This window comes from Talaromyces proteolyticus (genome assembly GCF_021365285.1).
Source record: "Talaromyces proteolyticus strain PMI_201 chromosome Unknown BGW36scaffold_3, whole genome shotgun sequence".
Classification (NCBI taxonomy): Eukaryota; Fungi; Ascomycota; class Eurotiomycetes; order Eurotiales; family Trichocomaceae; genus Talaromyces; species Talaromyces proteolyticus.
This window is the reverse complement of record NW_025764279.1, coordinates 1,120,055-1,138,373: the sequence shown is the minus strand read 5'-3', so window position 1 is coordinate 1,138,373 and position 18,319 is coordinate 1,120,055. Positions and strand designations below refer to the sequence as shown.

The following is an 18,319-nucleotide window of genomic DNA, read 5'->3' as shown; positions in this document are numbered from 1 at the left end:
TCTCTTTTTTGTATTCGAATCTTCCTATGACGCTTTCACAAGCAACGGCGATACTCGCTCGGTAATGGCTCGGCTCAGCGGGTACCCTCAGCTGCGAGTTTCCCTGGGACCAGTCAGAACAGACGTATCGGTCAAGAACGGTCTCTGAGTCATCTGGCTAATCACAGACTTCCTGTTATTTGCTCCGTTATTCGGGGGGGCAAAAGGATTGCATTCAATCATTGTTCTGATTGAATGCCTTTGATCATGCACTTCATCTTGATACGATGTTCGGCCCACCGGAATGATCTTCGTCTGCATTGTAGGCATAGAACCCGCAATTGCCGCACTGTGCAATATCTGACTGTATTCAAGTCATCTGAATGCATTGCGACTGATACCTCTCTGCGTATTATTGCATCCAAAATGTTCTTCCTGGCTTGAAGATCCAGTGCGAATCGGAGCGGGATGGAGGGAGTGTAGTCATTGCATCATCGGTCCAGATCCGCATTTGTAATACCGTTACAATACCGTATCGATCGTGTCGCATGCGAGCATGTGAGGGCGAACACCTTTTTAATGACTCATTACCAGAGGGAAATTTTCGTAGAAAAAAAAGATTACCCTACTTCAAAATACAGTTTTGTTCAACTACATAGCTTTTAGAACTCAAAAAAAGAATATATCAGTCCCGAGCAGGTGTTGAACAACAGCATGTGCTCGCGGTCAGATCAGAAAACCCCCGGTTTCCGGAATACACAGCTAGTACGGAAACGCGTAAATTACACGGCAACACCAGACGTTTGACCTCGGCACATCGCACAGTCCAATTAGGAAGCACGAAGAAATGCCGGGATGCTTCAATTTACTGTGAAATCAATGCCGGGCTGTGATTCGGTCTTCAATAACCCTGGCTAGCTAATAGCTGCTAACTGCGCCATTATTATATGTAAATCGGCTGATGTCGGGACTCTTGACTCGGGCAGTCTAATGGACGCTGTGAATGTGTGATATGAGCAACACGGTGGGCGAATCATGGTGTTGCTAACAGACGGAACTTGACCGAGGCGGAATTGATTTGATATTGAATTTGATATTATTTAATGGGCTAGACTTCTCTAAAGCGTTTTGAGACCTTGCACAACATCCCGAAATAAAGACCTCACGTTAATAACCAGATAAATAATATAAATGCCCGTCTGAAAACCCCATACCCACGTGACTCATGATCAATCATAACAGCTTGCAAGACATCCATAACGATGGAAAGTGGAAAGGAATGAAATGACGTTACTCATAGGACCTCGCCGAGTTCTCTCTAATATATCCTGCTGTAATTAGAATCACCTGGACTTCGCTAAATGTTGGCGTAATATGACGAGATGGTATGAAAAACCCGTTTAGTATGGATACTGTTGGTTGACAGCTTTGCTGAACGTCTCATAAGGAGTGACTGCGCCCAGCGCCCGTCTCTGATGCGCATTGAGGATGTCAAGGCCGTACACGAAGCTGGCATTGACCCAGCCGAATCTGAATTGGTCAGTATATATACCATTCCTCATATAAAAAAGAAATATAAACTCACCCAGTCTTGCTTGAACCCTGGTTCCCATACTCCGCCTCAACGCGATGAGGGTCGATAGGACGAGTTACGTCGTACTTTTCCACAACGATACCATTAAAATCAACAAAAGCCTTGGTGATCATGTACAGCCACTTATACGCCAGCCGTTCAGCCTCATCTTGATACCCGTACCGCAAGAGCCCCGTCCATGCAAGCATTTGCTGGGGAGCCCAGCCGTACGGATAGTCCCATTGACGGTTAGGGCGAATCAGACTGATCTCGCCACGCGATTCTTCAGTTCCGGAGACAAGGCCGCCATATTCCTCAAGCTTGGGGAGAGCGTGCTTGACTAGTTTCGAAGCCTGTTCAGGTGTAGCTATGCCAGCCCACATGGCCCAGAACGTCGTGGCGCTTTCGTAGGGTTTGCGCTCTTGCAGTACTAAATCGTAGTCCATATACATGCCCTTTTCGTCATCCCAGAGGAGTTTGTCAATAGTAGCTTTCCTCTTTCTGGCGCGGCGGTCCCATACGGATGAGGTCTCAAATTCTATTTTCTCGGATTGAGGAGTGCGGAATTCTTGTGGAATGGTCAGTCTGTCCTGGAAAAAAGTGCGAATTGCCCGTGAGATGTCCACTTCGTATTTGTATAGTAAAGAGTTCAGGTCAATAGTTGCCAGGTTTGCGCAAATCCTTTCGAGTCGATATGATGTGTCGTGCCCGGACTCGCGCACGGCGCGATCATGCACGAAATACTCATCCAGGTAGGGCTCCTTGACCACACCGTCGTTGTAAGCTGTGACAAACTCTTCAAAGCTCATACCATGCTTCTCCGCATAAGGGGTTAAAAGATGTAGAAAGTGGGAAGCTTCAGTCTCCGGAGGAACCCCCAGCCCTTCTGGATGATAGCGTGAGAGGCCTGTGACTGGGTCGTACCGTGGTGCCGCAGTCCAGACGCTATAATATTCTTTGATGGCAGCAAGTATAGCATCGCGAAGAAAATCCAACGCGCCTGGTTCGCCCTTGATCTTGTCGTACACTCGCAAAGCCATGTCCGTGAGAAAAGGAGGCTGAGAGCGCAAGAGGTAGTATGTCCGGGTAGCATTAAGAATCATGCCGTAGTGCTTAATGCAAAAGCAGAAATTCGTCACCATGGCCTTTGCAAGGTCAACTCTGTCACTGGCAATTAATCCAATCGATTCCATGTAGCTATCCCAGCCATAAAGCTCATTGAATCGACCACCAGGAACCACGAAAGGAACACCTCTTAGGTCTTTCTTCCCTTCCGAATCGGTGAACTCTTCCATCGCAACTGCCAAAAGACCCGGTTTGGCGTTCAAACTCTTTGCGTACTCGGGGGTGATCGGTACCTCCAACTTGATAACTTCCAACCGTATTTCAGGTTGTTCTTCGGCAATCCGATTGTAGTATTCCAACTGTTCCGGTGCACCAGGAGGCACGTATATTCGAGGTCGCGGATCACCAGTCCAGTCCTTTGGATCCAAGCCCGCGACGGCGATATTAGAACCATCAATCCTGCGCGTCAACGCATTCCAAAAGATTTTCTTAATAAACCGCGACAGCCGGTTCACCGGATTTTCACTCAACCGCTGTTCATCGAGGATAATTTTCTTCCGGCCAAACCCTTGCGCAACCGTCAATTCTTGAAGGAGATTCGATAACATGTACGTCCCACGAACGTCGAATTTATTGTAACCGTACGACGCCGCCGTACCCAGTGGCAGGGTCTATTGCAATCAGTATCTTGCGTAACCCAAATCCAACTCGTGCCTCACCTTCGGCCCGACATCCTCGATTGTGATTTCCATGTCCCGGTCGGTATCTTCTCTCTCCAGGAGAGCAGCGATTGTGGCGTCGACATCGATAAGGAATTTGCGGGGGGTCGGAGAGAGTTCATCTATTCACACATCCAGATTAGCATTGCATATATTCCGCCGCCATAAATATGTCTGTGCGTACCATGGCTCCCTCTTCGCGCTGGTATCTTTCCCAGGAATTCTTTGATATCCTGCCGATTCACTGATCTCATATCCTGCTCGGGCGTTGGGTCAGAAGACGCTCGTGTGAACGCCAGATAGCTAGCTAGCGATCGATCAATCAATCGGTGCTTACAGCAGAAAAAGTGCGTCGGTGGCCATGGCCCTTGAAGGCATTGTCCCCGCCATAATACACATCGGGATCGGAAAACGGGTCAGACACGATTGACACAGCGCGTTCCAGCCGGTTTGGCGAAGACATTCTGGGATCACTCCCACCAATATATGAAGCTGCGGGGTGGCGACTCTTGGTTTGTGACTCGGGTCCTGGTATAGCTGGCGAGTAGAGAAAGAAGATAGATGGCTTTACAAAAATTGAAAGTAAGAGTGATGGGTTAAAATTTCTTCACACCGAGAGATAGAGAGAGGGGCGTGAGTCTTCGCCTCCCAGAGTGCCGGTCTCTGAACATTTCGTCACTGCGGGCTCTGCGATGATGCCACGGACCCACTCCCCGCGTCTGATCCTCTGCGCTCCCGTACTGCTTCGCTCTTCGGTGAAGACGTGGATATCGCTTCGAGATTGCGGTAATTTGCTTTTCGCTGTGCTCGTGATATGTAGTGGGTTAGAGTTGAGTCTCCCACAAGTAAGTACACATCACCCAGGTAGAGAAGACGCAGTGGATAGTTTCTTGGTTTTGAGTGAGGAGTGTGGAATGGAATCTAATTCTCAACTTGGAACTTATAGGAGGGTTGGCAGCAGACTCGCTTTGAGATAATAATATCTTCGTTGACCGTTCTTAAGGGATATCTTAATAGAGTTGATGGTATGATAGGCCTAATTAGGTTGGGTATAAGTTATAGACTAAGAGCTGATATGTGTAGTGAATATATTTGTAAAAGGATTGACATGAGAAGTAAAGCTTGTTTAATATGGAGCAGATTATGAATTAGAAATCTTTGATTTTGATCTTGTTGACTGGTAGTAAATATATTGAGTATAAGCAGGAGGGCTGATAAATGTATTAAAAAGACAATAACTAAGACATATTTTTATTAAATAGAGAAGGAATATAGAATAATATAAACTTATAGGTAATAGCTATGAAGTAAATTACATAGCTTTTCCTTATTCTTATTTTAATAGTAATTTCCCAGAGGATAAATAATATAGTGCGAGATAGCGACATGATTAGATGTATTTATGAAGAGATATAGATGTAAGTAAGTCATATATCTACATCATATACAAGGCAATTAAGCGTTCAGTAGATATTGGACAAGTGAAGACCAAAATGTAAGCAACATAAAGAAGGTTACCAGGAAATTGGCAATATATCAAATGTGTTAGACTAAAAGAATGGATAAAAAATAGGATACATTGAGCTCGTTTGGGGGATGGTGAAATCTCGATTACCCAGTTCCCGTTGGTGCAGTACCACTCCAATTCAGGGTATTGCCAGAGGAGAACCAGTTCTTGCGTGTATATTATATATATAACACTCTCATATATCAAACATTCCAGATTGCTTAATGCACCTCTGTGATTTTAGCATGTACGGCCACAGGCAATCGTGTAACGTGAGAGCAGACGGCGTTTCTTGCTTTTAGATGGAATTTTCCCTAAAATTCTTCATGATTTTATCCTCTAGTATCTCTAGTTACTCAACGTTGACGCCATTTCTCATGCTTTCACCTCTGTTTTCATCTTTTATCCATATGTGACTAGTGAGCCGAGCAAGAAGAGTTCCAAAATTCCTAATCCCTCAATTATTACAGATAGCAAGGATCCGAAATTGAGCGCCTACGAGTTGGGTATTTGCTATAAACTTCTGAGCAATGCCGACCACTATCCAACTGCTGAGAACCATATCATGTATGTGATCAAATGCTGTGGTGGCAAAGCTGCGAGGGACATCATCTCTCGTACAAGCCCGACTCGCTGAGCCGTTATTGAGATGCGGAAGGCACCCGGATGTATCCATGTAAAATTAAGTAGCGACTAGAACAGATAATTGATACATATCAATCAATATCCCATAGAAGAGAAACTTCTGATATAGTATATCAAACTGCTTCAACTTTGGCATGGCCCTTGAAAAAAGGAAAACAGCATTACTAGAAATTCGGGTTACTTTTTTCCTCTTTACAGTGTTGTAAGTACCTTTTCCCCCACGATGACTACCTTCCCTATATGTACCCCGGGGGTTCTTACTGTTGTGGACATGTTCCTTCCTCTCCATCTGCAAGCCATGACAAGACCCCGTGTCTCTTCCGCCTCATTTCTTTCTTCTTTTCCTTTCTCCAGATGTGCGAGCTTCGATGAGGACAGAAAAGAACAGGTTTAGACATCGCAAGAGGTCGATGACCGAAACTTCATCTACACATTTATTATACCGAGAAGCATGCTGCACATGCCCAGCCCGCACTCAACGTCGTGGACCCTGGTAACCCCAACCAGGAGAGAGGCAAGCAATTTTTAGCCGCTTCCTTTCTTTTGCTCTGCTTAGGACAGAAACCTTCTCGTGGTGCAGGGTGTGAGTAGCCAGCCTGCTGGTGAAACCAAGATCTGTCACGAAGATAACTTGTTATCTTGCACTGTAAGTCAAGCCTCGCCTGAAAATTGCCCTATGCCCGCTGAAATTGCTGACTTTCTATGGGTAGCTGGTCTGCCTGTATCCGATCAAGAAATCGCACTGTCGGTGCACTCGCCCCAAATGCGCATCACCGGAGCTCAGTTCTCGGACCAAGATCATGATACTATCCACTTTGATGAACCTGAGAGATGAAATATCAGCCATGATGATGAAGGTAGATACGGGAGCGCGAGGTACAAAGGAATCATTTGCCTCGCTGATGGTGTCGTCGGAGATCAAGGCTGAAACATACAAGGTTGTTTCAGCACAAGTTAGTTAGGATATCTCTCTAGAATAGCTGCTCCCACCAAATTGCACCGAATTGACACATGAATGAAACGGTAGAAATAAGAAAAACGCTGTCTACTATATTCTGCAATTTTTATCTCTTAGTTCGGCCTCAATTATGCAGTCCAGTATGTGTCATAGGGACAAAAGAAATCCATTTTGAAAGCACACCTGAGCTCTTATATCAGAAGGTACTCGAAACTTACCCAGTTTTTTTCTATGAAACAGACTATCATTGTCCAGCACTCCGTTGTAGGGGCCTAAGGAGCCGTTGTGTCTGCCTATGTGAGTGGAGACAGTTGCCTAGTACTAGACCCGGTTTTGGTTTAGCGGTATCATCCGTTATGTATTAAAGCGACTCGTACCTTTCCTTTCCTCGATGCTTTCTTCCTACAAAAAGTGTAGTATGAAAGCTTCGGCCATAACCTGTTCTTTTCTTTCAAGTATGACGATGATGAACATAATTTCTCTCAACTAGATATGCGAAGCTGCATCCGGATGCTCAAGGAGCAGAACCTGGAAGCACATGCCGGCTTTTTGAGATGGATACTGAGTCATAACCTTCCCAATCTGCCTGGCTTGTTCAGCCATGTCTGTTACCATCCAGGAATGTAGAGGAGGCTTGTTCGCTTATTGTATAAATATTAGAATGTTGAGCTCTTGGAGATAGTCTTTTTTAATTTTTATATCGGATTATTTTTGCATGGTGCTTGTGAGTCTGGTTATTTAGATGGGTCGTACAATGGTGATAATCAATGTCTTTGAGTCTTTTCTCTATAATGCGAAAAGGACAAATTCAAAGTCCGTCGTGTATGATGTTCGTCTAAGGCTTAAAACAAAACTACAGGCAGCGCCTTTATTGAAAATTATTCTTTCAGTAATCTGTCAAGCCAAACAAATTTACATATAATATATTAGATTTGAATGGTTTCAATATTGAGTTTCTAGTTAAATATTTCCATATGCAATTTAAATCTCTAAACAGCCTACAAGTACCATCAATGCGGATGGCGGTCTATGCCCCATCTAGCTTAACTGCAGAGTGGTGTACAAATTCGTATATCTTATTGCCAAGCAGGAGGCGTTTATCGACATTCAGCGTCTAGTCACAGAGTATATGTACCCAAATAAAGAGATACGATTCTCGCATTATTTCCAAAACGCTGGTTCAACTCGATAATGATCATCTTCCCATCTCAAGCGGCTCCTATTTCGTCTCAACTAATTAGTGTTCAGAAGGAGGTTATTATCCCTCAGAAAGCCCTCCACCTCCATATTAAATTGCTCCGGCTTCTCAAGAAACAACCAATGACTGACTCCTGTCATTTTCTTAATTTTCAACAATGGAAGATGGTGGAACCAATGCCCATGAGCCGGGGGACAACTCGGCGCCACAATATTGATCGCAGGGACTTGGCCGTAGACCTCATCATAAGCCATAGCATGGGGTATAACTTTGGACGTAGTAGCTCTTGCGCGCACATGCTTCGGTGTGGCCAGCATCGTTCTCAGAACGGTTTCGCGGACAGTCTCACCCGTGTCGGAGGTGAAAAGACGGTTGACCTTGGCAATAAAAGCGTCGTCGTCTTCCAGGCTTTTTCCCAGGCTCTGTCGCTGTTGTAAGGTCATGTAGCTTTCTGGGAGATGCAAAAAAGAGTCTACGTAAACGATTCCGGCAATTATTACGCTGTTTTGCAAAGAAGGAGCATCAACAGCAGCAGCAGGACAAGGAGCGAACAGGCGTAAGAACATGGTGGCAATGGGCCCTCCCATGCTATGCGCTACGAGAACGACTTTTCGAACCCTCTCCTGCTCCACAACGACTTTGACTGCATGTGCGAATAGCTCAATTTGATAGTCGATATGGGGGGAGTCACTGTCACCGTGGCCCGGCAGATCAACCAAGATGGATCGATGAGTCTCGTATAGAGGACTCTGGGATGCCCATAATTGACGACTGCAGGACCATCCATGGATGAAAACGAGGGCTTCGTCGCCGAAACCGTAGCTGTCATACACGATTTTTATGCCCTGGACAGCTGCTGTTCTCGTTACTCGCTGAGGAGGGCTTGCCATTGTAAGGAGCAAAATGTATATTGATGACAGCCAGAGTAATAACCTTGATGCATTCCGTTGACCTGTGCAAAGTCTTAGTTCGGTGGCAAAGTTGTCATTCATATAAGTCAGGAGATTATACTTCAGTACTCAGAACATTGTCGGAACACCGTTTACCCGCACTCCACATTTTGTATCAATTGGTTAGTCAATTTAAGATCAGCAACATGAAAAGTGGTGGCACCCACATTCAATCTACCATTTGTGATTTTATATTTAATGAAGCCTCCGTTCACCTTTACATACCCCGTAAGCTGTCAAGCGCACATGTGTACCTGTATAATGCCGGTTGATAGTTCTGGTTAAGCTACGGAAATATATACATATTTACATGCAGGGTCGACTCATTCTGATGATTTATATTTCTGTTTATAAACATGAAATACCAGATCTATCAGTTATTTGAGTGGGACCTTGTATTCTGGATAATTGAGACTATCATTTCGTGTTGTTCTGCCCGCATGCATGTAGGTCTGATTTATCAGGGATGAGCGAAAAAAGTGAAGGTACGATATCAACTAGGTACATTTACAGGCGTCTCCGAATTCGGATCCTGTAGACTTCGTAGCCGTCTCGCCTCTCGTAACATCGCATCGCGTGGTGCTCTACGGCCAGTCATGAGCTCAAACTGGTGGATAGCCTGCAGCGGCAATATTTCCAGCCCATCTACCGTGACCCATGCGCGACCTGTCTGTTCTTTCAGACATTGCACTTGTTTCAAGAGTGGTGTACGTGGTGGTAGGTAGCCTAGCTGCAAAAGAAGTTAGTACGATAATATAGAATAGGCCAAGCAATAATCAATGAGAGAAAGAAAACAAATCTTCGCACCTCGGCAACCACGCCACCAGATTTGCTCTGGAGCCACTGCTCGGGTAGTGTGAAATTGGGTCGACGATTGTCTCCGAAACTATGGGCAGGGATTGAAGAGACAATGATCGTTGCAGGATCCTCTCCATCTGGCCATGGAGTTGTAAGAGTAGGGAGGATCCTCACAATGTCTCCTGAGAAAAGGGGGTTGAAATGCCGTGCAACATTCTCGGCTCTTTCTACTGTCCGGTTATAAACATAGATCTTTCGACAACCGAGTCGAATAATGGCGTATATCGCAGCGCGTGCGCCACCCCCTGCTCCAATGATAAGTGCCACGGACCGAGATGGCTCGATTGCATTCCGCGGCGAGAGATTCTGCAGAATGGTCGATTGTATTCCGAACCAGTCAGTGTTATCGCCGAATAGACCAGCGATAGGACCAGCATGATTTCTCTGCTCAGGTTGCAATGCGAAGGGAATTGATTTACCGTCATGGACTGATCGCCTTAAAGGTAGAAGAGTGTTGATCGCACCAATTGCGGCTGCGTGAGGGCTAATTTCCTGCAGTTGATTGAGAAGAAGTGTTTTAAAAGGAATCATGATACTTGCACCTCCAAAATTCGGCTTTTGCGCAATATTTAGTATGTCTTCACTATTTTTTGCCTGCATTATTTGGAACGAGTGAGAGAAGCCATATTTTTCATAGGCAGCCCGATGCATAGCTGGGGGGATCAAGCTGACAGAGGGATAACCTCCGATCAAGTAAAACTCTAGAGGGTCGAATACAAAGTTCGCACACAAGGCGTGAATGGCCTGTCTGAGTGTAATTTGGGGATCGCATGCGTTACGGTTGTCAAGCGTTCCATAATTGACGGGAGTCATAATTCTATTGGCAATTTGAGACGTTCTTCCTTGGACACCGACATTATATGCGATGAGAGGCGGGTTATTAGAGCTAGGTTGCTCATGTATTGATCTTACAAAATACTGGACATCCTCGTTGTCGGCTGGCGTCGTTGCTGGCTGAGTGAGTTGCACGATATCGCATCCTAATGATTTCGCCCATTCGTAGTTCTTCCTCCTATCATCTTGGATCCATGCTCGCACAGTAGGATCCGGATCGAAGAGGGAACCGATGATTTTTGTTCCCGGTGATTTTGATTCGATCAATTTTCGAATACGTTCCGTCTCAGCGTTGAGATTCGCGACGACGTACTCGACACAATTCCGCAATCCGTGATTGAGAAGTGTGAAATAATTTTCGACCTTACAAGGTATCTCACCGTCTCTCTCATGACACATTGATGTAACCTCAACTGTGTACACAATCGGGATTTTGACTGCTCTTCTAATGACCGATATGTACTTTGTTATCGTCGTTAGGACGTCAGGCGTGTCCATGTCAACTATGAGAAGGACTCCGTCTTCTCCAGATGCAAGGCTATCCACATCCTCTGCTCCATTTACCATGTCCGATAAACGAACACTTCGTAGGTATGAGCGATCTCGACATTCAAGCGGAAGAAATTCAAGTACAAATGGATCGGGATTTTCGTCATCACGATCAGCTTCGCTCCTGTGCGAAGACCGAGCAACTACGAGGTCCAAAAAGTGCGAAAAGTCTTGCTTCGCATTCTGGAGGAAGAACGGTGCTTTACACGGCTGCTGCTGCTGATCGTGGTGAGCCAGACTATATTCTCGAGAAAAAGGATCAAAAAGGTTATGGTATTCCAGGTTCGAGCATGCCCGATGCACTGTGTCGCAATCCTTCAAGAGTCTTGTCCCATCTTTATCGTCTAATCCCAAATACTTCATAAAGAAGCTTTGAGAACGGCTAATATAGATTATTGGATGAGTAGCTTTGTATTTCCGAAGAAGCTGTCGAACGCTGGGTATGAGGCTCGCGAGTCCGCACTCGAGAATACAGCCCGTGCTGTTTTCCTTCAACATCTTCTCCACAACTGCCCCCGTGCATTTCTGTAGCTCGCTGTTCCCATGCTTTTGTAGATATTCTGCTCTAGAGACCCCGATTTGTGTTTGAAAATATCGATCGGCGATGACCAGTCTGCGTCCCAAGTGTTTGACACCGATGAATCCTAATGACCTCTTCCCGGCACCAGGACAGCCGATTAATATGATTGATGGGTTGTTTGGCAAGCTCATTTCATGAAGAAGACAAGGCCGAAACAGGTTTGTGGTGGTTACATCGAGAAAGAGACACTTGGGTGTGGACAGGGAATTCTTTTGCTGACCTGGTGGATGGAAGGTATGAAAACATCTCGGGTGTATACTTTCCCGGTTTCCAACTTCTATCACTAATAGAGTTTGTACCCCCGCAATTGGATTTCTGGGGAAGAGAAATAAACGGATTAGTATACGAAATCACGTACAGTTTACTTCTATCGAGAGTATTTCAAATGATGGCCGGCTACACGATACCCAATTTATGCTTGACACCATTCAGCAACAGCATACTTGACGAGAATGGAGAGAGAAAGCTCGAAAGAGATCACTCCACGGAAAAGGGTCGCAGTAGCCTGCAGTAGATGTCGCCTCCGCAAGTACAAATGCGATGGAGCAAAGCCAAGCTGCTCAACCTGCTCTTCTGCCAAGCATTTGTCAATAGTTTGTACCTACGAAACCAGCAACAAGAAGCGCGGTCTGCCAGAGGGCTACGTACGTGGCATGGAGAAGCTGTGGGGCATCGCAATGCGCAAGATCGATAGATTGGAGGAACTCCTGCTCTCGGTGTTGAACAATGATCAGGACCCGCTGCTACAAGCCTGGAATGACAATTCCTCGGGCCCCTTGCGCGTGTGGAGGAAAAGTCGCTTAGCACGTGCGCTGGATCGACATTTGCCTATTTTGGAATTGAATCGTGATAGTGCAGGGAAACGGAAGCGATATATCGCGTTCTCGGACGCAGATGAAGAGGGAGATGACGAACGAGACGAAAGACAGAAAGAGGGATATGGGGACTCTAGTTTTCAAGTTGAGGATATGATCGATCTTCCCGACGCATTGACGACGGAGGGAAACAATATCAATTCCCAACTAGATGAATTGGGGCCACAGCCAACAATAGAGCCACCAAGACAACTTCTTCCTGCACCAATAAGCGACAGGTTACCACCATGCATTGACCACCTAGTCAATGTTTATTTCTCATACACTCACTGCTGGTTCCCAATCCTAGAAAAACATGAGATTCGTCGACTTGTGTATTGGTACTCGAGAAATGGCCATTCGAATGGCGAAAAGGCCCCATATGAGGCATTAGAGGTTATCCTATGGGCAATTTCTGCCCTTGTTACCCATCAAGTGTCTCAATCAGAATTGTGGTCCAAGAATTGCGGGCTCCACAACCCTACAGCGGATCTTGTAGGGCTTTATTACCAGAAGACCCGAAACCTGATTCCAGCGGAAGAGGACGAGGCCAGTTTCCACCTCGAACATGTGCAGGCTTTACTTATCCTGGTTCTTCTGAATATCGGTCACGGGGAGTGGTCTGCCGCTTGGCTCCTCGTTGGCAAAGCAATTCAGATGGCTATAACTCTGGGTTTAGGCCGTGGCCCTCAGTGTCCGCCTTCGAAGGAGCGTCATTCGAGATCACTTCACGTATTTTGGGGTTGCTTTGTGCTAGATACAATGATTAGTGCCAGGATCAAACGAATGCCGCGTCTTAGACCTGAAGATATTAATGGAATGGCTTTTCTGTGCGAAGAGGGAGATGAGGAGTGGGACTCATTGTCGGATTGCTTGCAGGCATATAAAGAAAAGGAGAACACAACCCATCCTCTATTTATCTTGAGCACATTCAACCGATTAATCGAAATATGCAGGATTTTAAACAATCATTGCGTGTCTCAACACCATTCGAGGACTGAATGTTCGAGTTTTTCTTCTTCTGGACGGCAGCTTATAAAGAACCTTATGGATTGGAACAGCAGTCAAAGATCCACACCCAAGTTCGATGCGCAGTCTCGTGATTCTACTGCATATTTGCATCATTATAATATCCAATTAATATACCTTCTGTCATTGATGATCATCAACCAAAGCATGCAGCGGGATCATGCCGAGAAACATTTAGATACAAGCAACAACGTACATGGTGGCCATCCCATGGGAAGGCTGGGTTTATTAGTCGTCAGTCTTTTACAGCAGCAATCAGAAAGACACAGCCTTTTGGTTGTTCCCCCTACCTACGCATTTATATCCGAAGACTTCATTGGCCATTCTGAAGCAGCGGTTGACCATACAACTTCGTATACAGCGGTGTTCCCTGACCTACTCAAGGTATGGCCAGGATTTAGAGGACAGGCTCGTCGTCATCATTCACTAGGCAACACCAGTGATTCAATGTTGCAGCCAAGTACAAACACTCTTCAACAAAACTTACAAGGGGAATATTACATTCCAATGGGGATTACCAATGGAGAAGTTTCAAAGTCAGGACCTTTCAGATTGATGCAGCACGAACCACAACTAGGCCGGTATGAAGGATTATCGGTTGGCGATAATTCCTCATTGTCAGAAGTGGATCTTCATTCTGCTTTTGATGAGCTTGTTACCATGGATACAACTTACTGGTCAGCATTCACAAATCTTGTTACTCTGAAGAGAAACTGACTAGATCACATTATAGGACGAGTAGCTGGCGCCAAGGACTAGCTAATCTTGGATTCACAGACGATGACCAAATAAACGATTTCTGCAATTTTTCTTGAACTCAGAAGCGAGATGGTATTGATTATTACCATTCTGATCAGAAAATTTGACGAATTATAATATAGGCAAGATCAAGGTCAGGTTGATCAGAAATGAATTTGATGATGGTCGGGATTTATTCCGGTTTTGTAGCTCTTCCACATGGCCGAGCCCTGATCTACAGTAGTTGATAAACATAACTTGACACCAATAGACCCCTTAAATATTCATACGCAAGACAACTAACATTCTATTTGGCATTTGAAGCCACGCACCGGGAAAACAAAGTGATATCCATAACTTTATCCGCCGTATTAATGCCAATCTATGTGGATTCAACCTTTATAGGATCGCCGACCTTAGTTGGTATAAATACATCAGCATTAAAGTACGGTGGCCCACTGAAAAAAATATATCCAAGAAATTAAGGTCTAGTTGAGATGCCCTGGGAGTGGAGGGATGCTTGATGGATAGGATGTTTCCATTATCTATCCCCCGCTTAATAAAAGATTAAAGCTATATTTTTAGGTGGCTAAGTAGCCAAAACAAGAAACGCAACATCCCTTCTATGAAGCGGGACCAGATTATCAAGTCTCATACCCCTACTAAAGTCCACACCAGAGCCATCATCAATCTAACGGGGAAAACCGCGACCCATGTAGCTGTGGATGAACTTTCATCAAAAAAATCGACGTTATCATTTCCGTGCTACCAATAGTCAGAGCTATCCCTTCAAACAACATTAAATCCTGAAGGGATCTCGGAGGCCCAAAAAGGGATATCACAATGCTGGGTAACAACAATCTCAACCCACCTATGATCATAGAAGGGAGACAAAAAGAATCAATCGACATTACTCAAGAAAGGGAAGATTTTACTCATTTCCCCGTTAGAAATTCAGCCACGTAGCAGAGCGACAATATATCGTAACGAATGCCTAATATTCAACTCAAGGTTATCACTGAAAAATGAGGGGCCCCTTCGTTACTCCAATAAATAAATGCCTATATAACAAACATTCATTCCTTGTGTACGACTGCAGCCTCTTCCTTATCCCCTTCTCTAACAACGCTCTCCGGGAACGACCCTTTGGCCAGCTGTTTGCGCAATTCCATAGCCAGAGACTCCGGGTCTTCATCCAGACTATGCTGGAGCATAGGCCTCTTTGTAGATGCGTCTTTATCGAGAAATACAAACACGGATCGTCCTTGCACAAACAAAAGATCCAGTTCCTCGAGAGTTCGACCGGCAGTCTCCGGGAAGAAAAGAAACCCCATAATAGCACAGAAGAAATTGATACCCGCAAAGATATAGTATAATTTCCAGGAGGCTGAGTTCAGTGCTTCAGGGATATATAAGCCCAACCAGAAATTTGTAAAGTAATTACTGGCAGTCGCGAGAGATGTGCCTCGTGCACGGGCAATGACAGGAAAGACTTCGCTCATATATGTCCATGGCACAGAGCTGCTGAGGGCACCAAAAAAGAACTGGAATAAGAACATGAATGTAACAGCGGCGTTTCCGGCGGATTCATTCGCAAATGTGAATTCTACTGCTTGCGTGGTTTGATCGAAATGAGGAGATCCGTAGCGGACTAACATTGAAGCAACAACGAGTAGGCAGACTCCCATGAAAGCTGGTCCCAGGAAGATTGGTTTTCGACGTCCATAGTAATCTAACAGCAGCGTAAGAGAGAAGGTTCCGATAACTAGTAAAGCGGAGCTAATCCCATTTGCTAACAAAGCCGCATTGGAACCCGTCCGGCCAGTCTGAGAGAAAACTTTTGCGGCATAGTATAGTACAATGTTAGCTCCAGAGAGTTGTTGCATACATTGTATGCCCATGCCGAGAGCGGTTCTACGACGAAAGGCCTTTCCAAAGAGAAGTGTGAAGTAGGATGGGGCAGTAGAAGACTGTTCGAGATTGACCACGGTGCGAATCTCTTCTAATTCAGATCGAACTAGAACATCGTTGGTGTCGCCATTTGCATGGAGCTTGGCCAGAACCTCCAAAGCCTGATCTTGCTTATCGTGTTGAACTAGCCAACGAGGGGATTCCGGCCGGAACAACATTATTATGCCAACAATGGCACCAGGAAGAAGTTGCAAGGCAAAACAGAGCCTCCAGGCGCCATTTCCTGTAATATTCAGAGCTGCGTATTGAACCCAGTATGCCACCAGGATCCCAACGGCGATACCGAGATTGAGAGTTGCTGTCACACGTCCACGGATATGAGGCGGAGCTATTTCTGCTGTGTAGCTATAAGAACATATTAATTACCAAAGAAGAAGAAAAGCCATATAACTCATATATATATGTAGGCAGCTCTCTACCAGACTTACAATGACATGGTCTGAAACAGTGGACCAGCCCCAAAGCCATTGAGAACCCTGCCGGCAATAAACATCGCCTGGTCCTGCGCAGCGACCACGACAACTTGGCCGATTAGATAGAGCACAACGGTAATCATTATGGTGATTCGCCGTCCAAAGTAGTCTGAGAAAAACAGTCCGATCAAGAGAGAGCCTACGAACTCTCCTGCAATCAACGCAACTGTCATCAGACCTTGTCTGAAGGGGCTCGGGGTGTTCATGTAGGAAAGAAATTGGGGCATGGCTAGGATACCCCCCATCGATCCCACCTCCCAGCCGTATGCGAAACCAGTAATGAAAATGGGAAGCACATAGTAGAAGATCGTAGAGAGATCCTGGCTCCGAATCGAAGTCATGACGAATTAGCCTGCGTGGAAGAGTTTGAGATCAAAACTGATACAAGTGAAGAACCCATAGCTGCTGTACTCTTGGGCTATATAATGAAATGGCGAACACAGGCAAGTTGGCCTGTGCACTGTTATTTGTGTCTGGGGATGAACTTACCCCGGTTTGTGGGGATTTGTGGAGCAGATCAATCGGATAATGGTTATTAGATTCCTTTTCTTGAGTTCGGGTATTTCTAAATCCATGCTGCGTTCCGAGGGTAAGCTCAGCGCCTTAAAAATGAAGGAAACTGATGATACAAAATTATTCAGAACTGAAATTGTTATTTTGGTTTTGCCTCTATGTCAATCATGGAACACGATCGGGTGACAGTCGCTGTCATTGGTGCTGGCACTATTGGAAGGACACATGCCCTGCTCATTGCACAGTCACAAGAGGCGACCCTGAGTGCAATTGTAGATCCAACAGATTCCGGGAAACAGCTCGCAGAGACTTATAATACCGAATTCTTCAAGGACATCGAAGAACTACTGCATTCGTATCCACTACCTAAGGCTGCCATCATCTGCACTCCGAACACAACTCACATAAGCATTGCAGAGCGCCTCGCTGCCGTCGGAATCCACCAGTTGATTGAGAAGCCAATAAGTCCGACATACCACGAGGGCCAGGATTTTCTCCAGATTGCTCGCGACAAAGACATCCGCATCTGCGTGGGTCATCATCGCCGCTTCCATGCATCCATTTCCGCAGCAAAGGAATCCGTTGCCTCTGGAAGTATCGGGAGGGTAATCGGCATCTCTGGTGTTTGGACAGCCCTCAAACCACCAGGTTACTTTGAAGGCGGGGGTGATTGGCGAACAGGTGTGACGGGGGGCGTAATACTCATCAATCTTATCCATGAAATTGACTTACTGCAGTATTTCATGGGCCCCATCCAACGAGTTTATGCCGAAAAAGCACCTTCGACACGAGGTTACGAGGCAGAAGAAGGTGTGGCGGTTACGTTTCGCTTTCAGTCTGGTGTGGTGGGCACATTCCTAGCACTCGACAACGCTGCTAGTCCATTCAATATTGAAGGATGTACAGGAGAGAATCGGAATTTATACCCGTATACTGGCCAGGACTGCTATCGGATATTCGGCACCAAGGGGACACTTAGCATTCCTGACAACACATTGTGGACTTACAAAGAACCAGAAAAAGGTCGACATAGCGAAATGCAGCAAACAGCCCTTGTTTTCCAAGACCGCGACGTGTATGCCAATCAACTGGATAATTTCATTGCTGTGGTCAGAGGAACTCAGGATCCAGTCTGCAGCGGAGAGGCTGGATTGAGTGCGGTGGCTGTTTGCGAATCTATCAAACAGTCATTACAGACCGGACTTGCTGTAGATGTACTTGGAAACTTCTAGCACAATTTTTTAGGGGTGTGTAAAATTTCAAAATCAAATGTGCATATTTCCCGTGGTAGAAAACAGAGCTGCCAGAAGCAAATCTTTATAAAGC

General features: G+C 45.6%; 7 protein-coding genes across 7 annotated transcripts; 3 read left to right on the top strand and 4 right to left on the bottom strand.

The window, feature by feature from the left end:
* Positions 1-1,005: 1,005 nt before the first annotated feature.
* Positions 1,006-3,947, bottom strand: BGW36DRAFT_336204 (alpha,alpha-trehalase TreB/Nth1). The gene is made up of 5 exons (XM_046212960.1): positions 3,674-3,947; positions 3,521-3,593; positions 3,337-3,458; positions 1,565-3,288; positions 1,006-1,509 (listed from the first exon to the last, which is right to left on the bottom strand). Exons 1-5 carry the CDS (start codon positions 3,797-3,799, stop codon positions 1,380-1,382), a joined length of 2,175 nt encoding a protein of 724 aa, XP_046075282.1. The 5' UTR covers positions 3,800-3,947; the 3' UTR covers positions 1,006-1,379.
* Positions 3,948-5,088: 1,141 nt separating this feature from the next.
* BGW36DRAFT_356050 (uncharacterized protein) lies at positions 5,089-5,480 on the top strand (the record flags this gene model as incomplete). Its single annotated transcript, XM_046213716.1, has 2 exons — positions 5,089-5,115; positions 5,196-5,480. 2 exons carry the CDS (start codon positions 5,089-5,091, stop codon positions 5,478-5,480), a joined length of 312 nt encoding a protein of 103 aa, XP_046075281.1.
* A 1,901-nt stretch (positions 5,481-7,381) lies between these two features.
* On the bottom strand, positions 7,382-8,612 carry BGW36DRAFT_371810 (Alpha/Beta hydrolase protein). The gene has a single exon (XM_046215409.1). The coding sequence runs from the start codon at positions 8,532-8,534 to the stop codon at positions 7,680-7,682; it is 855 nt and encodes a 284-aa protein (XP_046075280.1). The 5' UTR covers positions 8,535-8,612; the 3' UTR covers positions 7,382-7,679.
* A 432-nt stretch (positions 8,613-9,044) lies between these two features.
* Positions 9,045-11,546, bottom strand: BGW36DRAFT_414780 (type I 3-dehydroquinase-domain-containing protein; the record flags this gene model as incomplete). Its single annotated transcript, XM_046219300.1, has 2 exons — positions 9,045-9,324; positions 9,402-11,546. 2 exons carry the CDS (start codon positions 11,544-11,546, stop codon positions 9,088-9,090), a joined length of 2,382 nt encoding a protein of 793 aa, XP_046075279.1. The 3' UTR covers positions 9,045-9,087.
* Positions 11,547-11,867: 321 nt separating this feature from the next.
* BGW36DRAFT_458719 (fungal-specific transcription factor domain-containing protein) lies at positions 11,868-14,299 on the top strand (the record flags this gene model as incomplete). The annotated part of the gene is made up of 2 exons (XM_046222019.1): positions 11,868-13,975; positions 14,032-14,299. The coding sequence occupies 2 exons, from the start codon at positions 11,868-11,870 to the stop codon at positions 14,111-14,113; spliced, it is 2,190 nt and encodes a 729-aa protein (XP_046075278.1). The 3' UTR covers positions 14,114-14,299.
* An 813-nt stretch (positions 14,300-15,112) lies between these two features.
* Positions 15,113-16,821, bottom strand: BGW36DRAFT_290962 (general substrate transporter; the record flags this gene model as incomplete). The annotated part of the gene is made up of 2 exons (XM_046210808.1): positions 15,113-16,352; positions 16,436-16,821. 2 exons carry the CDS (start codon positions 16,819-16,821, stop codon positions 15,113-15,115), a joined length of 1,626 nt encoding a protein of 541 aa, XP_046075277.1.
* A 329-nt stretch (positions 16,822-17,150) lies between these two features.
* BGW36DRAFT_404806 (uncharacterized protein) lies at positions 17,151-18,225 on the top strand (the record flags this gene model as incomplete). The annotated part of the gene is made up of 1 exon (XM_046218946.1): positions 17,151-18,225. A coding segment is annotated over one exon (1,075 nt), but the record flags the coding sequence as incomplete, so codon positions are not given.
* Between the last annotated feature and the right edge of the window lie 94 nt (positions 18,226-18,319).